Source organism: Candoia aspera, chromosome 13, assembly GCF_035149785.1.
Source record: "Candoia aspera isolate rCanAsp1 chromosome 13, rCanAsp1.hap2, whole genome shotgun sequence".
NCBI classification, from domain to species: domain Eukaryota; kingdom Metazoa; phylum Chordata; class Lepidosauria; order Squamata; family Boidae; genus Candoia; species Candoia aspera.
In genome coordinates, this window is record NC_086165.1 from 6,435,229 (window position 1) to 6,455,735 (window position 20,507).

The following is a 20,507-nucleotide window of genomic DNA, read 5'->3' on the forward strand; positions in this document are numbered from 1 at the left end:
TATTTGCTGTAAGACACCAAGAGATTCAGTTGACAGAAATTACTATCTGTCAGGCATGACAGGACTGACACACTGCAGTGACCTCTCCTGTATGTCAGTGGCAAAAGAATATATAATTTTCCTTTAGCAAATAGAAGGACTGAGAGTTTCAAATGATTTACTCAGTGTATTTATTTCCACAGCAGGTAGTCTTAACTTCGTCTATAAAAACAGAACACCTAGACAAAGGCATAACAAATCAATTAAAAGTGTGAAGTAAAATATTCTTATCTGATAAACCTGATTTATGGGGACATTCCTAGATAAGTTAGGCCTTAGTTCAAAGACAGGGAAGGCAAAACTAAAGAGATAGTTCCTGAGAGACAAGAATTACCCACCAGTCTTTAGGAAGGCTTGAGTGAAAAGGAGTATCTGTGATGAACACACAAACTAAAACAAGATGGCAGGACTTCCATGAGCAAAAGAAATATAACAAAGGCAGAGAATGTTATTTTTTATAATATGCCCTCTTGTTTTCCATGGAACAACTTTCCTAAAGTAAGAAGCTTGCAATTAGTTTCTGCTGTTATTAGACAGAGAATTCCAGCTTATTCACCTTCAATTAGCTGTGAAAGCTGTGTCCCAACAACGATTTCAGTCACGTCACTTTTGCGAATCACTTTTCGGTATCGAATCTTATAGCCAGTGATTTGCCCATTGTGTGTTCCTGTGGGAGGAGGCTGCCAATGCATCATAATGCTCTGTGGGAAGTTAAATGGCATTATAAATCATATCCTTTAAATTAAATTATACTAATGTCATGCTTCATCAATCTCCACTATACTGCTCCAAGAAATAATTTACACATACCTAGAAATATTGTATATAAACTTACGTAACATCTCTGGCATTAAAATTATATATCTGGAAACAACCCAACTGCGTAACTTGCAAATAATATTCTATCTATATTTGTATGTACGTATCTATAATCTTCCATACTAAGGAATTCCCACAAGATACTTTGAAACATTAACATTACTCTTCACCGCTGGTCCTAAAACGAATGTCTTAACCATTTGCACACTGGCTAGTATAGTCAATGTTTGCTGCAGCTTTAAGCAAGCAAATTGAGATTGTATCCAGTGCAAAAAAAAAAAGAAAAAAGGAAGGAAGCTTATCAACTAATTCATTGCACGCTCAAGATCTAAGGTAGAAAATCAGGATCCTTTACTCATGTCTAAAGAGAGAAGTGTCTTACCTTGGAGTTTTGCACTTCTAGTGTTAGATTCTGGGGTGCAGCACTGGGAACTAGAAACATTAAAAGAAGTTACTCAAAATCCATCCAGGTGTCTGGTTCAAAGTAAGAGAAATACAGGAGAGGGGACCCCCAAACAACCATTGATAAGAAGACTATGAAAAAAACACTTGCATACAATATACATAAACAAGCAAACAAAAACCCTCAAAAATCATGGATACACAAAACCGTGTATTGCTGAGAACAAGATCTGGTCTGTATTTTCCAACCATGGATATTGCAACACCATAGATGATGAGTCCATGGATAATGAGGGCTACCTGTACATCACCTCAATAATATTTTCGTATAAGTTTCACCCTCCTTGAAAAGCCAAGTTTCGATCATATTTCTGAATCCCAATAAACAAAGTTTTACTAGGGAAGATTTCTCTACAGTGGAAGCAACTACTAAAAAACATCATTCTCTGCAACCATTCTCCATATTCAGAAGAAAAGCCCACGTTAGCAGAGTTATGTCCATGATTGGAAATATTCAGCATTCATGAATTTTTTAAAAAGTGAACAGATTAATACATAAAGTTTCCACTGGAACAAGTCACAGTTCACATTTTCCTATATCACCCTTAAAGGCACTTTGCCATGCGCAAACATTTGGTACAAATGAGTGGTCACACACAGGCACAACATAAACTCAATCTAAATCAAAAGTTTATTAAACTCAATATAATACCACCTTGATGTTTATACTTAATATGAATAGTAAACATTAAACAGTATCTGCGTTGGTAAAAATATTTTTGGAATTGTACCTAAAAAGTATCACAACTTAATCAAAGCTGAGTATGTTTTGACTTTCTAGTTAGCATCAGCTTTTAAAATTCAATGTGACTTCCATTCAACCCATTTTCCAGAACACAGTTAATATTATTACTTTTCCATTCATGATCTAGTAGCTATAAGCTTTTTCAGTTACTTTGTAAAGATACATTTATTTATTTATTTATTCATTGAACTTCTCAACCGCCCAACTCGTATACGACGACTCTGGGCGATTTACAAATACTAAAAATAACGTATCACTAAAAAAAATACAATGTACATATAAATATAAATATAATATAAATATATATAAATATAAACATATAAATGTAATATAAATATATATAAACGTAACTATAATATAAAATAAATACATGCTCATATGTTGCAGCCTGGTTGATCAAAATACACATTGGTTTAAAACCTGTAGTGGATGAGGGTAAGTCACTTTACCATCATTATGTGGATAGATAAGTATAAAAAGCAAAACTTAAAACTCTCTACAGGGGAGGGAAAAGAGCAATTATGTTATTATTTATTAGTAGACAAAGAGGATTTTTTCAAATAACTCAGAGGAAAATGGCTGAAGCTAACTATAATGCTACAGAGACATTTCCCCATTTCTTTTAATATTTAAAGGACCCTTAAGTTTTAAGAGAACATATAGCATATAAATGGAAATGAAGCTATGTTTTAGCTAATTGCAATCAGGTCTTTTCAGTTTGACCTTATTTATACTATTTATTCCTATTCTGTTTTTACTGCTATTAGCTGTCTTCACTGTCTTATAAATATCAATCCATCAGCAAATCATCAAAATAAAATGAGTTGAATGGTGAAACAGTGAATTAGGACCAAACTGTTTAGAGAATGGCTTCCTTACGATGAACATCTAACAGAGAGCACTATATCCCCAATGTAAATTAAAAATGAATTATAGCTGCTCCAGTTTAAATGCAAGTGGATTTTACCATGATCCATCTATCAATTTCGCTGAACATTCATATAATACCAATGTATACATTTTCAGACTAGTGTCTACAAAGGCTTGACCAGATAATTATACCATATAACTGTTGATAGCAGCAAAGATATATATATACACACACACACACAGACACACACTGTCTCTCAAAATAGTTCTCTCAATGCCAAAATAGAAGGCAAAATGGTAAAATGGAGAAAATGCAAGGGAAAAACCCAAGAAAACGTAATTATTCCCAAGAGATTTCAGTGCAACAAATTTCTTACTTAGATCTATACAGTATGAAGAAGCCAAGTCCAATCTGTTACGTACAGAATGTAAATAAATAGATACGCATTATTACTGCAATTAGAAGACACTTACCATCTGACAGTGTACGAATGACAACATCTTGAGTAGAGACTCCTGGACCATGTTTATTGTAGGCCACAACTCTGAAGCTATACTCTGTATATTTTTTCAAACCGATTATTGTATAGGAAAGACCTCCAACATCAACGTCCTATTTGAAAAGATGTAAATCATGATGTATAAATTTGTGTGTATATCAATTTATATACATATAAATTGATATGTATACATTTATACATATATAAATGTATTAATTTGGGCTTGATAATTTATTTAATAGGCTCAGCCAGTCCGTATGAGGCTGAAATTATTTGCCCATTTCTGATTCTGGAATTTCCCCTTCATGGGTGTGATCCCAGCTATTCTGTGTTCACATCCTAAACATAATATAATTGAGGACAAAATAGTCTATTTAGAATTAGAGCAAAGCTTCCTAACCAGTCAGGATAATGAAGGCATTGTTTCTGAATAAATGAATGCTTCTAGAGCTTTGCACCAATATATTAAAAATGGAAGGAAGTATTGACAAAAGTATTCTGACAAAGTCAAATCCCCAAGATCTTGCTTTCAGTGTTAACTGAAATACTTGCCGGGGATAATACTAACCTACCTTAAGAAGTACTAATTTACCTAACTGATTAACAATGATAATGAAAATGTTTAAGTAGTGAAGGATCCAAAAAGAACAAAGGCAGCTAATTCTAAAGAGAAACTGTCATTGCTGAGAACAGAATGTCAGTGAACATTTGTTACCAGGTAAAATATAAAATTACAGTATTTGTATATTGGTTTACAATAATCATACAACTGGATAAAACAATATATCAGAAAGACCAATATTAAGAGGATGGATAGCTGGGAAAGCCAATATAAAAATATTGGGTTTTAATATATGCTAAAATTCATCAGTCTTCAAGAGAGAAAGTCATTCCACCAGACAATTACAATCAGGAAAAGGCTCACCCCTGCATTACCATCAAGCATATATCTGCAAGCAGCAGCACAGAGAACAAGGGCTTCCCTAAAGACCATACCTTCCTTGGTTTGATGTAACTGGAGATGTTTTTTTAGAGCTTAGCTATTAGGAGCAGCAAAATGGCAAAACAGATCCTAGAATTATACCCCGTAATCGTAATATTTATTTATTTTATTTATTTATCTATCTATCAAATTTGTCACCGCCCATCTCCTCCCATCAGAGGGACTCTGGGCAGTTTACAACAATAATCAATAAAACAATAAATACACAATAAAATTACAATATATAAAAAAATGCAAGTAGTATAAAAATTCTTTTCCTAACATATATGCTAAAGATAATGTATCTCACCTGTTCATTCTCTGTTCCCTTCTCCATGTAATATAGCTTGTAGTTCTGGATCTCACCATTGCCAGATAAGGGTGTACCCCAAGTCACAGTGATTGATGTGGGAGAGTTAGCATATGCACGAATGTTGGGGGCTGGACCTGGAAGCTGAACTAAATAATAAGCAGGACGTGTTATGAAATAATAAAAGTTCAACAAAACCTTAAAAGGTCAATGTAAATAGCAAACTATTCAATGGAACATACAGACCCACTTTTATCATTATCTGCATTAGCAGTCATAACAAATACTTAATGCTTACCCTCAGGCTGTGTGGCTACTTTCAATGGTACTGAACTCTCCCCAGGTCCATGTTTGTTCTGTGCTACCACTCTGAAAATATATACTGTTTCAGGCATCAGGTTTTGAATCGTCACTTGCATTTCTCCAGGATGACTTGTGTTTTCAACACGCTCCCTTTATATAAAAAAAGGGTTGGGAGGAGAAATGGGCACGTAAGATAAGACTTATTAGGACAGAAAAAAATGGACAATACTATTCAATGCACACAAGCAAGAAATTATGAACACTACATAACATATCAATACACCATTATCCTACATGTTAGCGTAATGCTGATCAGTTTCTTAGGAGTTGTAACTTTGTTCTAAGTATGCGTGTTGGCAGTAAATGCTATCAAAGGGAACAAACTTCAGACACAGTTACAACCTTTTCTCTCAATACTTTTAAAAGTTGTACTCATATGGTCTTTTGTTTACAACTATTTAACTGCACAAACTGGGGCACAGTAATTCCAATGGATTTTATTTCCAAATGGTCATGTTTATATAAATTTCCAAATGGTCATGTATTATATAAATTAATAGTCAAAAGCGAAGTGCATTCACCTTTGAGTTTGCAGGGCACCCCCAAAATCTCAATATACATCTCTGATGCTTTATAAACTATCAGTATTTCTGCTCAAGAATATTGCCAAACCCTTTCAGGTGGTGCAGAGTGGAGACAAAGGAACCGTTCAAAAAGAATGCACAGCTTATTCATTTGTGTGTGTGTGTGTGTGTGCATGCACTATGTTTCATAAACTGCAATGTGAAATCTGCATTTCATGCATGTTTAAAAAAAATATTTCAGCAACAGGAGTATAAAATGTATATGTCAATAGTTCTCCTAAATTTTCACACGGTTTAACAATATTTAAGTAAGCGTACCTGTTACTCATTTCCTTGGTGTAAAATACTGAGTAGGTAAGATTGTCTCCCTGTGGATCAGATGCAGGTGTCCTCCATGTTAGCTTGATGAAGCGAGTAGATACAAGAGAAGCCACCACATCTCGAGGGGCAGAAGGCAAGGGTCCAGTTGTAGCTGGTGCTAGATGGTCAGTAGTGGCACTGGTCAGTGAAGTGGGAGGTAATGTTGGGATGGCAACATCTTGTCATGTGCAAACATTGGGGAATATGAAGGGCAAACATCACGACGATTTAAAGAGAAAGCAGAAAAAAAAACCAAAAAAAGAAATAAACAAAACCACGATGGAAAACAAAACAAAATGAACACACAAAAAAGGCCATTAAACTGAAGGTTGGCATGCAGGCAAAAAGGTAACTACTGAAAACTAATGGGAAATATCAAGGAGACATCACTATTGGAGAAGCAATCAACAATCTCCATTATAATGAAAGTGAGAAGGAAGGGTAGGATGAAAATTACAGATAAAGTATAATTTCATAATTAAAACATTAGTTTCTGGCAATTAAGTTTTGTTATGGTGTAATAGTTAATTTTTAGAAAACCATCTGTTCAATTTGCAATCAAACGCATGGACCTGAACAAGACTTCATTTTCATTAGTAAAGTTGAACCACAAGGTTATATCTCTTGCAATAAGAATCCACCCTCTGATTCAATTTACTGATTCTTCTATGCATACTTTAAGTTGCCTAACAACACAGTAGAACTGCATATTCTACTGTGTTGACCCACCTTCCTAAAGGACCCATCAGGCTCTGTTCCATCTATTAGCCCAGGAAGTGTGAATGTACTGAATTACTTAAAACTAGGGCTACCAGAAGAAACCCATACAACTGCTAGAGTACTCTGGTCTTCTGCCATCCATAGGTTGTCTTCCTTCTGCAGACCAGCTCTTTGGGAGACCAGCCAAATCAGGCCTGCAACTGCATACACTCTTACTATCTCCAAGACAGAAGCAGGGCAGACCAAAAAAAAAAGAAAAAGGAAGAGTGGAGACATAGCAAGGCCTCAAAGGCAGAGTTCAATGGAGGACAATCTTTGAAACGTCCAGATTGTCTGGCGTACTCCCGATGTCTGGCTACCTCATTTACCTGTCATGCTAAATGAAAATGAAACAATTGCATCACAGCATACTGCAATGTGTGAACTCAGCTATAAACTGTATTTAGTAATCTGATTGGCTAGGAGAGTTGATACTTGAACTCTGCGGCATTTAGCACTAGACAGACATGACCCTGCTATCATTGTGGGGAGGGTGTCACAGAAATGATTCTGGCATCTGTTCCTAGCAGATCTAGGACAGACATGTAGAACATACAAGGTAAGGGAGCACAGTAGAGCTGTGAATATTAAAATATTGGTACATTTTGGACACTTACTTTTTATTGATCTAAAATACCTCAATCTGAAATGTCATACTAGAGTGGTCCAACTAATTTAAAACAATATTTTCCTTTTAATGCAACAATTATATTTTAATTAATTGCTCTGAACAAAGAAGAATATTCAATTAAAAAATTCTTTAAAATTGCATATTATATCTCTGTTCATTAAATCTAGTAAAAACTCATTAACAAAGTCATTATAACTAAATTCCATAATCTGATCATCCATTCTATCACAGAATGATTACTTTGTTCCCCAACACTGGCCAATAATATTCTGCCTGGTACAACCATATTGAAGAACCATAATTAGAACAGGATCCTTTACATGTGATAACAGAAAAGGGCTTCAGTTATTTCCTCTTTTGTCTTCTTTAAGCAGTGTTATTTTCCAATATTAACTGGAGGCAATCATTAACTGATACAGTATTATTTATGCACTGGAATATATTTCAGAGGCAATTCAAGTCCCTTGACAGATGTAGAGGGTATATAAAATGGTTTGGCATAATGATGAATTAAAGATGAATTTTAAAACAAGGGGTGGGGGGAGAGCATTGAAGGGGAAAAAACAAAAGACGGAAAAAATTAAGGAGATGAACAGTAACACTTATACAGAATATTACTGTAGAGAAGTTCAAATACTATATCAACGAGGCATTTTTGTGGCATATACACAACTTGGCTGTAAAGCATTGGGAAGTGTATGGAGATTGCCAATTCAAAACTGGAGCTCACCGTTTCAGACTGCAAATTTGTATTGATCTTCTGCAGCACAGACATTCCAGCCCTGCCTGTTATAATTAAAATTCTTGAATGATGTGGAAAATGTAAAGAATTTTTTATTATTTAAAACTTTGGACAGTTGGCTTTTTCTGATGTTTAAAGCTGTTAAAAGTATACCTGCTTTTAGTATTAGTATTTTGACTAGGATGTTGTCTTTAATTTTTTCCAGTGCAAACTTTTAAAGGAAATCATAAAAGTGCAATAAAAAACACTCCTCCCATATTTGGGAAATATTTTGTTTTAAAGGAAGTCGTTTTATCTTTTACTACTGTGCCCAAATAATAAAAAGGTGTGTCACCATCAATACATCAACAAACATTAAAAAGGGAAAGCAACATTTCCTGCCAGTCCAACCAGAAGTGATGCTATATTTTAGATAAGATAGCAATGTTAATGTGAGAGGAACATAACACAGAAAAATATTTGGCACGTATGCAGTAATGAGACATGCTCACCTCTTTCACTTAGAGGTTACAAACCCAATGAAAGAAGCCACACTAACATGCTCTATGAGAAATTTAAAAATGGAAGGAAGAACAGCAAATAATTATGTCATTAAAATCTAGCTGTTACACAAAGATTTATCTTTTTGAGAACTGTGAAATCTTCCAAAGTATAGCATCAAAACTGATTCTGATGTATAGCATCAAAATTGATTCTAAACATTCAGGATGAGTTCACATATCATGTTAAATCACAATGTGGTTGGTTGGTTCCAGCTCAGCAACACGTGTGAACCTAAATATTGTGGTTAGTAAATCACAGTCTTAGCTGTGTGTGTAAACCAGACCCCTTTGGCTTTTTCAACAAACCTAGCCTCGGGGTTATCTTGGAATATTACCCACCAATAAGAAAAATACCCAACACATTACCAATGGACCTTCTTAAAGCAATAGTATAACGTAGGTCATTTCAATTTTTCTCCTAAACCTATGGATAAACAGCTCACCAAGAAGAAATATGGATACAAATTTCATACCGATAAGACAAACTGTACTGATTTATAATAACAGAACACTAAAAAGGCATGTGTTAATTGTAGATTGAGTCCTGCATTATTCAAGTGGATGTGTGCTAGTTAATAAAGGGATGCACAAAAGAGTCTGTGCTGTTTTTCTATTCATGAATAGAAAAATATTCTTTAATCTATTAAAGATGAAAATAAATAGGTATCTTTGAAATTTAAGGTAAATGTAGCTACCACCATTTAACAGAATATATAGTCATGGCACATGGTTTTTTGGGGGGAGGGGGTGGTCAGCAGAAGGAGAGTTTTAAAAATGGGTTGGGTGAACTGGATGTGATAAAAGGGGGACAGAAATTCAGGCAAGAAGAATGAAAGGTGAAAAAGTCTACCAAAAGGTGGGGAGATGAGATTGGGATGCTGCAGAGAGGCATTATCAACTTTTCAGAACTTATTCTTAAAGAGCATAAAACACTGAAAAGATCACAAGACTCCCCCAATGTTTAGTTGGCCTGCTCCAAGACAGACTGCAGTAAGCAGTACAGCGAGAAATCAGGACTACTTTTTTCCATACCTTCTAGATCCAAATGCAATGTGGATTACTTTGGTTTCAAAAGATGGTATACACTGACAGTGACCGTGTGTATCACATGAAAGTATCGATTGAGAAAAGTATTCTGAGGTCTGAGAGGTACCAACCGACACAGGAATAAAGTTAAGATAGCAGAACAAGCTGGGTCAACATTAGACTTGAAGGAAACAAAGGTAAACAGATGCCCCTCGTGCATGTAGCTCCGGTATGTTTGGGGTATACTTGCACTCCTCAACATTGCTACAGGAGTCAATGGCATTACCATATAAAGAGTAGCCTCTTATCAATGAGTCCACTTCAGTAAGATATCATGGGCAAGCATATTTATCTATCTATATATTATCTGTTTTTCTCACAGACTCACACACTTAAATACTCATACATATTAGCACAAAAACACTGATTTTAATGAAACTAAACGGTTTTCAAGGAATTGGCCCAATCTATATTTTATGCACTGTAACTACATTAAAACAACCTGTGAGTTTTAGATTAATCATACAAGTTGCTAAAATATTCTGCGATACCTAAAATATTGTGTTTAAGTAGCAACCGTTTGCACATTTTATTTTACAAATTATTAATCTGTAGGCAGAACAAGGAGTATCTATCCATGGGTGAACAGTGCCCCATGGGGAGGGAAATGTACCTTGATATTCTGCCCTATATTTTAACAATATATGACTCTACTTTCTTACCATGATCGAGTATTATCAGCTGGGCTCCAGACTGTATATTCCCCACATCATTTTCTGCAATACACTGATAAAAGCCTTCATCTGATTTCACCAAACCCAAAACCTGTAGGTTATGCTCATTCTTTAAAAAAAAAAAAAAAAAAAAGATATACAGTATTCACTATAACATCTTCTATTCACTATTCAGGATTTTGAAACAAAAACTATAAAAATGTGCATATACATGTTACTTTTGTTCACAATTGTCTTCCTGTCCTTATTTTATTCCTTGTTCTTTACACCTTCACTCCCCCCTCTTTATACCATTCATTGCTAACAGGAGTAAGTTAGTCAGTGCTTCTGTCTGTCATTTCCATATTGCCCAATCTGCATGAATTCCTGCTGCTTTATGTTCATCTCCTTTTGGTGGTTCAACTTCTAGCTATTCTGTACCATCAGCAAGGCCAGGGCAAGATGGTGCTCCCTTTCTGTTCAGTGTCCATAAAACAACTGATTTTAAAAGTCATCTCTTCTTCCAACATCAACAACTTGATCGCATTCTTTAATGCAGCCTGGATAGCAGGATAGTCCATATCCTCCACTAGGCTGCTCTCCGGTGTCTGTTGCTATACGCTATCTAAAGAAAGGTTGGCCTTTTCTTTGCTCTAGTTTTGCTGCTATAAACTTCTAGTTGTTAGCTTTTTTCTTTTCTTTTTACATTTCACTGCAGTCTGGGATTAAAACTTTGAGGGGACTGAAAGGGGGATATAACTGAACTTTTCCCCCTTAGAATCCTACCTCACCGCTCCTGGAAATCAAACATGAATCTATCGGCAGTATTCAAAGTAATATAAAAGTAAATTGGTACAATTTTCAGTATCTTAGCACAAGGATGCAGTTCATATTAACTGCATAACTGAGAATATTTTCAGTTCTCAATGTGGGCCAAGCTTTTTAAGATGAAGAAGAAACAGCAATACTGCACAGAGAGCTGCTCTAGCTATCTAGGTACAAACTACTGTGACTGGATTATTGGAAAGGAAAGATTTTTATATCAACACTTGCTAGGGAGATATACCAGTGATCCAAACCATCCAGCATTCTTTCAGCTTGAGCTTGTTAGAATAAAGCCAGGCCACACGTCATATTAAATATATACTTACTACAATTTTAAAGTAGTCACTAGGGATCACCACATCTCCATTCTTTACCCACTTGACCGTTGGAGTTGGCTTTCCACTCACTTCACATTCAAACACAATATCCATGGATTCGTGTGCATAAATATTAGCAGGCTGCTTCAGAAACATGGGAGGTACTTCGAAGTAAGAGAAAGGTCAGTTACTAATTACGGATCGAACAAAAAATTGCTTGATCAAACAAGATGATAGATTTATCTATTTCAAAGAAGCCTAATTTTATTCTAATATACTTTCCAAAAATGAATTGTTATTGGTTAAGAACAAATAATCAAGCAATACAATTTTGGAAAGGATAACCAATGGGAAATTTTTAACAAGTTTTTAAAAAGTTACTATAAACAAACAAAAGCAAATTTATGAGTAGCAAAGGCAAGCTTTCCAATTAATTTTTGAATTGCCTTTCATTGGCAAGTATCTTATGAAATAAGTCTGAAATCCCAGTTAAAGCTTTCAGCAAGTTTTTTTTAATCTATCAGGAGATAAAATATCCTGCTTTAATGTGTAACATAATTCTTAGTGTCTAAATTCAAGCACATGCTCAGACTTCACCCTCAAATGACCTCTCCTGACTGGCAAAGGAGATTATTTTGTTTTGTATGAAATAAGTGAGAGGCAGACGTGATGTTTTAGTCAGCAGTGCCAAAACTGATTCAAATAGATCTGAAATATGTTCTGTCCATGAATGCTTAGAATTGTACTGTTGGAACCTGACTAAAATGTACTTCATTATACCTGCCTTCTGTCTTTACAAGTCCCCTTGTCTTTCATAACCTGTTAATAATTTGCCATTTCAGAGCCAAAATATATTTTTTAAAATGTCCCCTTCACTTTTAGCCAAATGAATTTTAAGATCAATGATTTCAGGTAAGTGTCAGAAGATGAACACCAAATTTTCCACTGTTGCACAATTAAAAAGTGGAAAAGCAAATACACTATTGCCATTAATTAAATGCCCATTTCTAAAAATACTCTTCTAAAAGTGGCAAGCTGCTTCTATCATAAAGCAGCAGCTGGCATAAAGCTTCATTAATGCATTACAAATCAGTTTTTAAGAAATCCTAGTTGAAATCTAGAAGCTATCAAATACAAGTCTCCTGAGTATCAATATCACTACCACAGATACTTTACATATCCCCATGTCAACTACTCAGCCATATATTTTGGTCCCATAGGATTTTGCAAAGCTCTTACTGAAGACCATTTTTCACAAAGATTCCAATCACTAATATCTTGGTTTTAAGTTTCATAATGCTTCTTCATAAAATTAAATATAGTTAGAAAGCAATTCTAAGTACTTCTAAATGACTTCTGTACAAAATTAAAACAAAGAGGAAGATTGTTGATAAACAAAGTAGCCCTATGATATTTCGGATATGTATCTGTCAACACTTCCATCCTGTAACTCTCATTTAAAGTCAAGAACAATTTATTTCATAGCAAGGATGATTTTTAAAATAATCCTGCCACTGGAGACTCCAAGATTTCCCAGATGTCAAACAAAAAGCCATAGGAACCACCCACGTGTGATATTAGGGCTTTGACTTTATTTTGTTTAATGAATGAGAGCAATACTGGTCAACTTTCTAAACTCACACACACACAATCACATTTTTAGCACTGAGATATTCTTTAAATCATCCTATATACTCTGGCTGCAGGAGTAAGCAGGAGCTATCAGTTTCACAACAAGATAACATTTACATTTTTCAAAAAACAGTCACTTAAAAAGAAGAAAAGGAAGGAAATTCCACTTGATGGAATCTTTTAACAGAGATGTTTGAAACTGACAGGCCAGGAAGCTCAAAAGCAATGTAATTTACGTCATACCATTTTCAGGAATCTCCTGGAGAGTTAAATACAGTGGCTGACATTCCCCAGCTGAAAAGTGAACTTATAACCTTGTCTCATCTGTTTGCCTTCATGTTACTTTCCAAATTACAGTGATAAAAGAGAAAACTACCTTCTGATTATTTATACATGGGAAATCTGGTGAGATCAGATCAATTTCCTCTTCCTTAATATACCTTTTAATACAGAACCCTAAAATTGAAAGTTGGAAATTTACAGAGGTCAAAAGTTATTTGAGAGCCAGTTTGGTGTCGGCACTAGGCCAGAAACCAGGAGCTTGGGAGTTTTAGCTCGGCCTTAGGCACAAAGCCAGTTGGGTGACTTCGGGCTACTAATTCCCTTTCACACCTAAGAAGAAGGAAGCAATGGCAAACCACTTCTAAAAATGTTGCCAAGAAAAGTCCATGGAGTCACCAGGAGTCAGGACTGACTAGATCCCCCTGCCCAAAAAGTTATTCACTTGTATATTACTATACAATCTTTCTGTATCCAGATAATCCACATTACTCAGAAAATAATGTACTTTAATTCTATTAAAGAATATAGTAAGCTCTTGGGAGAAAAAAAATCTCTTTATCTTCAGCCACTGGGCAGCAGTGTCAAGTGGATGTTAGGTCCTAATAACTGAAAGACAATGAGCCATGCAAAGTAATAAATGAAGCAGCCTTGTACAATTCATGCCATCAGTTTATCTATCTACCTTGTATTGTTTTCAAGGTGGAACCTTTCAGTGGTTTAGGCCGAGATCTTTCCCAACTCTGTACAGAAATGTCATAAACTTAACCTGCAAAAGATCTACTATTGCACTACTAAGCCATGGTAATGCTCTAGCTTCAATCACACTACTCTCCCAACCACACGGGAGCAGTAGTAATAACTACATTTGTTTTGCCCATAAACAAAACAGTATCTTCTATTTTAGAATTCTACAGCCTCAACTATATTAGCACTATTTTTTAAAAAAAAGTGTGTATATGTATATATATATATTTATGTATATATACCCTGCACAGTAAGATCAGCTTGAGCTTCAATAGTTTCATTCCCATTATCTGCGATGCAAGTATATGTTCCTGTATCATCTTCAGTGATATCATTTATCTTCAGAGTTCCCCCAGACAGGAATATAAATTTGTGAGAACTGTATAAAACAAGACACATTGGTGGAATGACTTTTTCTGAAGCGGGTAGGATTCAGATTTTAAAAAATACAAAGATCCTCAACATCCTTGAGAAGCCAAAATATCTACTTTTAAAGTCCTTCCCATCAAATCATTTTAATTCTTAAATATATAACTGAAAATATTCTGGTTGAAAATCAGGTGCACTAATTATTACAGGTGAGACAGATCAACGTTGTTATAGTAACTATCCAAAGCTTAGGAATGTCAAAAAAAAAAGGGTTAATAATTGATGACACAAAAAACAATAATTAAAACAAAAACTCCAATGAACAAAGCTAAATAGCACTGAGCTATGATAAGATATAAAGGGGCAGAGGGATATTTCCAAAATATATATAGTTGTGCAAACAAATATGGAGCAAAACTATATGGCCTAAAGATTGGAAAACCAGATATACATACCAATACTGAAGAAGGGAGATGTAAGAGAATGTGAAAATCATCCAACCACTGAACTAATTCCTCATGCAAGCAAATTTTTGCTTACAATTTTAATAAGGAAAGTGGAATTATACTTGTAACAAAAAATACCAAATTGAACAGCCAGATTTCAGAAATGGCCGTGTGACCCAAGATCAGATAGTGAATGTAAGGGTTGCCTCCGTTTTATTCAGTACAACAAGGCCTTTGATTGCACAGATCATGCCAGAATGTGAAACAGATAAGAAGATATATATTAAGGTACCTCTTATTGTTAAGAGATAATAAACATCAGAATAACAGGTTTGGGAGTGGCATAAGTTTGGATATCAATTTTTAGTAGACCTAGTTGTAGATGAGTTGCTTGCAAGGACTAGATTTTGAAGAATCAAAGACATTCATCGTACAGTATTTAGAGCCAAAGCAGGAAAGGGTGTTCTGGGTCGAGCATGGGCATCCTCCCAGGACCTGTCAGTTGTTCTCCAAAGGAACTGTGCCCTTTCCTAGACTTGCTTGGCAGTCACACAGGCTCAGGATAATGCATTTTTGAAATAAGGAGGCCCTACTGTGGCCATTTCAATGCTTTCTTAACCCAAGCACAAATTTTACCCTCCTTTCCTTCACCAACATTTTTGTGGCTGTTAGGTTCCCTTTTTAGCAGCTTCCATGATAAGGGATAGTGGCTGCTGGCTCTTTGCACTCCGTAATCCAGCAATCTCCCAACAGTAACAATTTTCTGTAACTTCCACGTGTAGCATCAGAATTAAAACTCACTTTTCTGTAACAAGCTCTTCTTCATTTCTTGTCCACCGGATTAGAGGGACAGGAATGCCTGCAGCAACACATGGTAAAACCACACTCTGCCCAGTAACTTTGGTAAGAGAAGAGGGCTGTTTCAGGAAAAGCAAGTCTGAAGCAATTTCAGATTCTGCAAATAATATGATCAGGAAATGGAAGGTTAAATTAGATGGAAAGTGGTGGCAACGTAATGTTCCAACTCTGAACAGAATGCCATGCTAAAAGGAGTTTTTCACTTGCAAACATGTATTTGAAATGGACATAAATACTGGCCTTATTTTGCCATGGTGTCTAAGACTACAGCTGTCTTGCAGAACAGGTATATAAAAAGTTCTGTTAATATTTAAGAGACCTCCAGTGTGTAGCTTGGCAAGAAAACCAAAGCTTTTAGAATAAACTTTTATCAGCACTTTTAGAGGGCCCAAAGCAGCATCCATTTAAAATCAGCAAGCTTGAATAGCAAGCTTTTACAATTTCTGGCACCAGTTAAACAATCGTACTGGTGATGTGCGAGAAAGAACTAGGGGAGAAAAACCTCAGCACACATGCCTGTACCTGGAAGAACTTGGATCTCTGCTTCATCACTGTGTTTGGGAGACCCACCAATTTCAACAATACAGCAATACGTTCCACCATCCTCATCCGTGGCGTTGCTAACAATTAAAGATCCACTTGGCAATTTGAACACACGATCATCCAGAAAGAGAGGCTGACGATCCAGCTCCCACCTTACAAATGGTGCTAGATCAGCATTAACTTCACAGTTAAGAACTATGGAGTTCCCTCTATAGACAGATGCAGACTCTGGCTGGGTAATGAATCTTGGAAGCCCTAAGGACAAGAAAGATAATAAAACAAGAATAAACAAACTATGCAAGCGCATATCTGTATCATTTCTTCTTCCATGAGACAGTATTATAACAACATAGCAATATTCTATAACAGTTGTAACTATATTTTAAGCTACTGTTCTTTGATGCATAAAAAAATTCATAAACTCATTGTCCAGGAGTCTTCCAAACATGAGTAGTGCAATTTGTTATATTATTTCAGATTCTAGCTTACCTCTGAGAAATTACCTTTGAATGCCATAACCAATAATGAGAGTAGAAACTGATATTGTATGCCTGCTCCGTGCCACATATTTAATTAAACTAGGACCTAATTGGAGCCACAGTTTAAACTCAGGAGGGAGAAAGTAGCATGTCAGATGGACAGCTATGTACAACTAAAGAAGAATTAATAGTAGAGCTATAAAATTCCCGAACTCAAAAGGCAAACACTGTCATGATGAAATGTAAAAGCATACTTTTCTTCCCCTCAGCAATGCCAAAAGTATATGCATAAATCCACACAGATAAGAGTTAAGAACTTACAGACTATGTCATTAACAAGAGCCAGTTTGGTGTCATGGTTAAGGCATCGGGCTAGAAACCAGGAGACTGAGAGTTCCAGTCCCACCTTAGGCACAAAGCCAGCTGGCTGACCTTGGGCCAGTCAGTCTCTCCCAGCCCTAGGAAAGAGGCAATGGCAAACCACTTCCAAAAATCTTGCCAGGAAAACTGCAGGGACTAGAGGAGGCAGCACCAGGAGTCAACGCTGACTCAGAGGCACACACAGACACAAAAAGTCGCTAACGCAAATATTTATTCTGCTAATGAGTCCATAAAAGGCAACAACATAGACTACTGAATTTGCATAGATGCCATCCCATAATTATTATAGTAGTATCCCAGGGAAAGATTATTATAACAAACCACACCTATTACTTCTAATGCTACAAAAATGCAAACATTTAGATGCGTGGTCTAGAATCACTAATGCTGAAAAAAAAATTGCATAGCCTGCCTATAGGGGAAACAACTCTTCACTCAAGCTGATTTCAGCACAGACTGTACATTTTCCAGTTTTGTTAATGTTTTTTTTTTTTACTGAAATCTCTACATTACTTAAATGTTTAAAGAAAGCCAAGTGTCCATAAAGGTCACATGAAAGGCAAGAACGACACAACCATTTTGCATTCATAACACAAGTCCCTGGAAATACTTTTACAAAAACTGTGCAAGTCCAGAACAAGGTGCTGCTGACTTAAGAGCCTCCCGACACGTACTGCACATCCTGTTCGAGTCACATTTCTCACAGCCACCGCACCAAGAAACTTTCAGGAATCTGGTACAAAGCCAGTGTCCCAATCACAGACGTTCTAATTTTCCCCTCAGGCAAACCAACTTTGATTCTGTGCTTGGGGCATGCAGAACAGGCTAAAATCCCACGTGCAGCGTATTATGTACAAGGTAGATGCTCTGAACTTTCATCATAATGAATTGAATGCCTCTACCAAAATCTCCAGTATTCCACACAGGATAACTTAGAGACGACTGCATCCTCAGCACCCCATCATGAAAATCTGATGGGGGGGAGGGAGCAAAAAAAAAAAATTGCTACAGGTATACAGTATTTCATTTTCTGCACAGAGATTCATTCTAAGAGTTGACATCGTGTGATTATGGAAAAACAACCAACCAACTAAAAATCAGCAGGGATGAAAGAGGGGACTACCCATTTAAACACCCTAAAAACACGTTAATATGTTTTCTACTACAGATTAAGGTTACTATGGTAACTAATCATTTTGGCTGGGTGAAGAGGTTGAATTTAATTGTCCCCTTTTCACGTGTTAATGGTTGCATTGCCTAAGGGGAAGAACTTGCCTGGACTTGTTTTAGTTTCAGTTTCCCTTCTGTGTAGGCTTGCAGAGAATATGCAGCTGAGAGAAATCTCTCCTCTCAGCAAACAGCCTTTAAATAAGTTTGTTTTCTGTAAATAAAATTATTTTTATAGAAATGCCTGGTGTGTGACTTTTCTGATCTCTCCTGGGCCAAAAGTTTTCTAGCACTCTGCCAACAAAACACACACACCAAAACCACCACCACCCCAAACCCTATGTCACTCAAATGCCAACTTTACTGATGCTTAACTCTTTAAATAAAGTTTTGAAAATTAATTCAATTATTCCACTGAGGACGTAGATTTATTGCCTTGTGTCAGTCCCAACATACTTTTGAATATTTTGAAATTTCTTTCAAAATAAAAGTGCCATATTAGAAGGACTTGCTTCTGTCTGAATAGTCTTCTAGGAGCCCATATTAAATTGCTGAATTTATGAACAGATTTTATTTCATAGAGTTCCCATTCCTATTTAAACATTAATATTAATGTTTGAAGTCTCCTGCACTATGTACCAGTGTTTTAACTTTTTGTCATGGACAGAAAAGTGTGACTCATTGGAGATTTATCTATATATTCAAAAAAAAAAGAGGACCTGGGATGAGTCAGATACTTTTAAGTACTGTGTGCACATTTAAAAATTGCAGCTCCACACTCAATGGAAGTGAACAGTAAAATTTCTGGATGCTGCAGAATTAAATGTAAGTATATATATCAGACACAGTTATCACTATTATAAGCAAGTTCTCTAAATTAACATGCATAACTGATACAGTGTATTAAAGTAAGAACTAAATTACAAATCACAAAGCCTGTAATTCAAATCTTACCTCTACCATCCATAAACTCAATAGAAAGCCTCAAACAACCCTCTCTTTTCTCAGCTTCAGGCTGAAAGTATCAAGCTTATGATAATATTTATGGATTTCAGACGAATAACCATATAATGTATGTGAAATATTTTAAATTATATACATGTTAAACTGAACACTGATTTAATAAGTAAATGCGCTGTGAAACAGTATGCTATATTCACATATTTCACTCAGCAAGCTAATCACCAATTCCGGCTTCTTATACTGTATGCAGAGAGCATAAAGTACATCTTTCTTCACTGCTGCTCCTCCTGTCCAATGAGAGAACCGCACATTTCTAACAGAGACAATAAAGTTAAAGATTTATACTCCAGTATAATGTAATTTGATAAAATTTGGTTTCTACGCCTGCAACTAGATTTTATAATTTCCGAGACGTGGACCAGCCACAGTTGTTTCTCCATTAGGAGAGTCCTGCATATAATCTGAAACCACCTCTGGACTTCACAGAATCAAATTAAAATGTCAATGTCTCATTCTTATATTCCATCAAGACAAGAAGTAAATGAAGATTCATGGCTTGAATGCTGGACAATTTTCCCTTTCTCACAAATCATACTTCTCACAGGACTCACAAAAGGGAATAGTAGTAGTGGTAGTAGTAAGGAGGAGGAGGAGGAGGAGGAGGAGGATGCTATACAATGTTAATCTATACTGTTTTCTGAACAATGAGAAATCCAGGTAATTATTTCCTTTATATGACAAAAGCATATCTATATGCCAAACAAGAGAGTTTGAGGGATGAGGTGTAGGAGAACAATCTTTTATCAAATTTCCATACAGAAAGGGCCCAGATTTATACCCACCCCACCCCAACTTCTAATGCTACTCCGGCCCCTCTCCTCCTACTTCAGCAAGTCAGAGGACAGTAAAAATGATCCCATGAGACAGATCATCTCCCAAATTAAATGAGGATCTTGGCTATCAGAGGGGCTGGAGACCATACTTCCATCCTGTCAGTAACAAAATATTGCTTTTCTAGTGGTGATTGGGAAATGGCTGTGCAATACAGCCAAACATAAGGCATCCTGTAATCATATCAGGCAGGAAAACCCCTGAGGAGGAAAAACACTATAGC

General features: G+C 35.9%; 1 protein-coding gene across 6 annotated transcripts in view; it reads right to left on the reverse strand.

Annotated features, from left to right (window-relative positions):
• The window catches only part of NEO1 (neogenin 1), a 69,356-nt gene that overhangs the window by 22,125 nt on the left and 26,724 nt on the right, over positions 1–20,507 (reverse strand). For 3 of the 6 annotated variants that reach the window (XM_063314364.1, XM_063314360.1, XM_063314361.1), the window contains exons 3-13: positions 16,383–16,658; positions 15,804–15,957; positions 14,430–14,566; positions 11,539–11,693; positions 10,397–10,517; positions 5,933–6,092; positions 5,026–5,180; positions 4,728–4,876; positions 3,410–3,548; positions 1,241–1,290; positions 596–740 (exon numbers count right to left, since the gene is read on the reverse strand). In XM_063314364.1, the coding sequence (XP_063170434.1) occupies positions 596–740; positions 1,241–1,290; positions 3,410–3,548; positions 4,728–4,876; positions 5,026–5,180; positions 5,933–6,092; positions 10,397–10,517; positions 11,539–11,693; positions 14,430–14,566; positions 15,804–15,957; positions 16,383–16,658 (1,641 nt within the window). Of the gene's footprint in view, positions 1–595; positions 741–1,240; positions 1,291–3,409; positions 3,549–4,727; positions 4,877–5,025; positions 5,181–5,932; positions 6,153–10,396; positions 10,518–11,538; positions 11,694–14,429; positions 14,567–15,803; positions 15,958–16,382; positions 16,659–20,507 lie in introns of all 6 variants that reach the window. The other 3 variants (XM_063314363.1, XM_063314358.1, XM_063314359.1) reach the window with 1 other exon arrangement.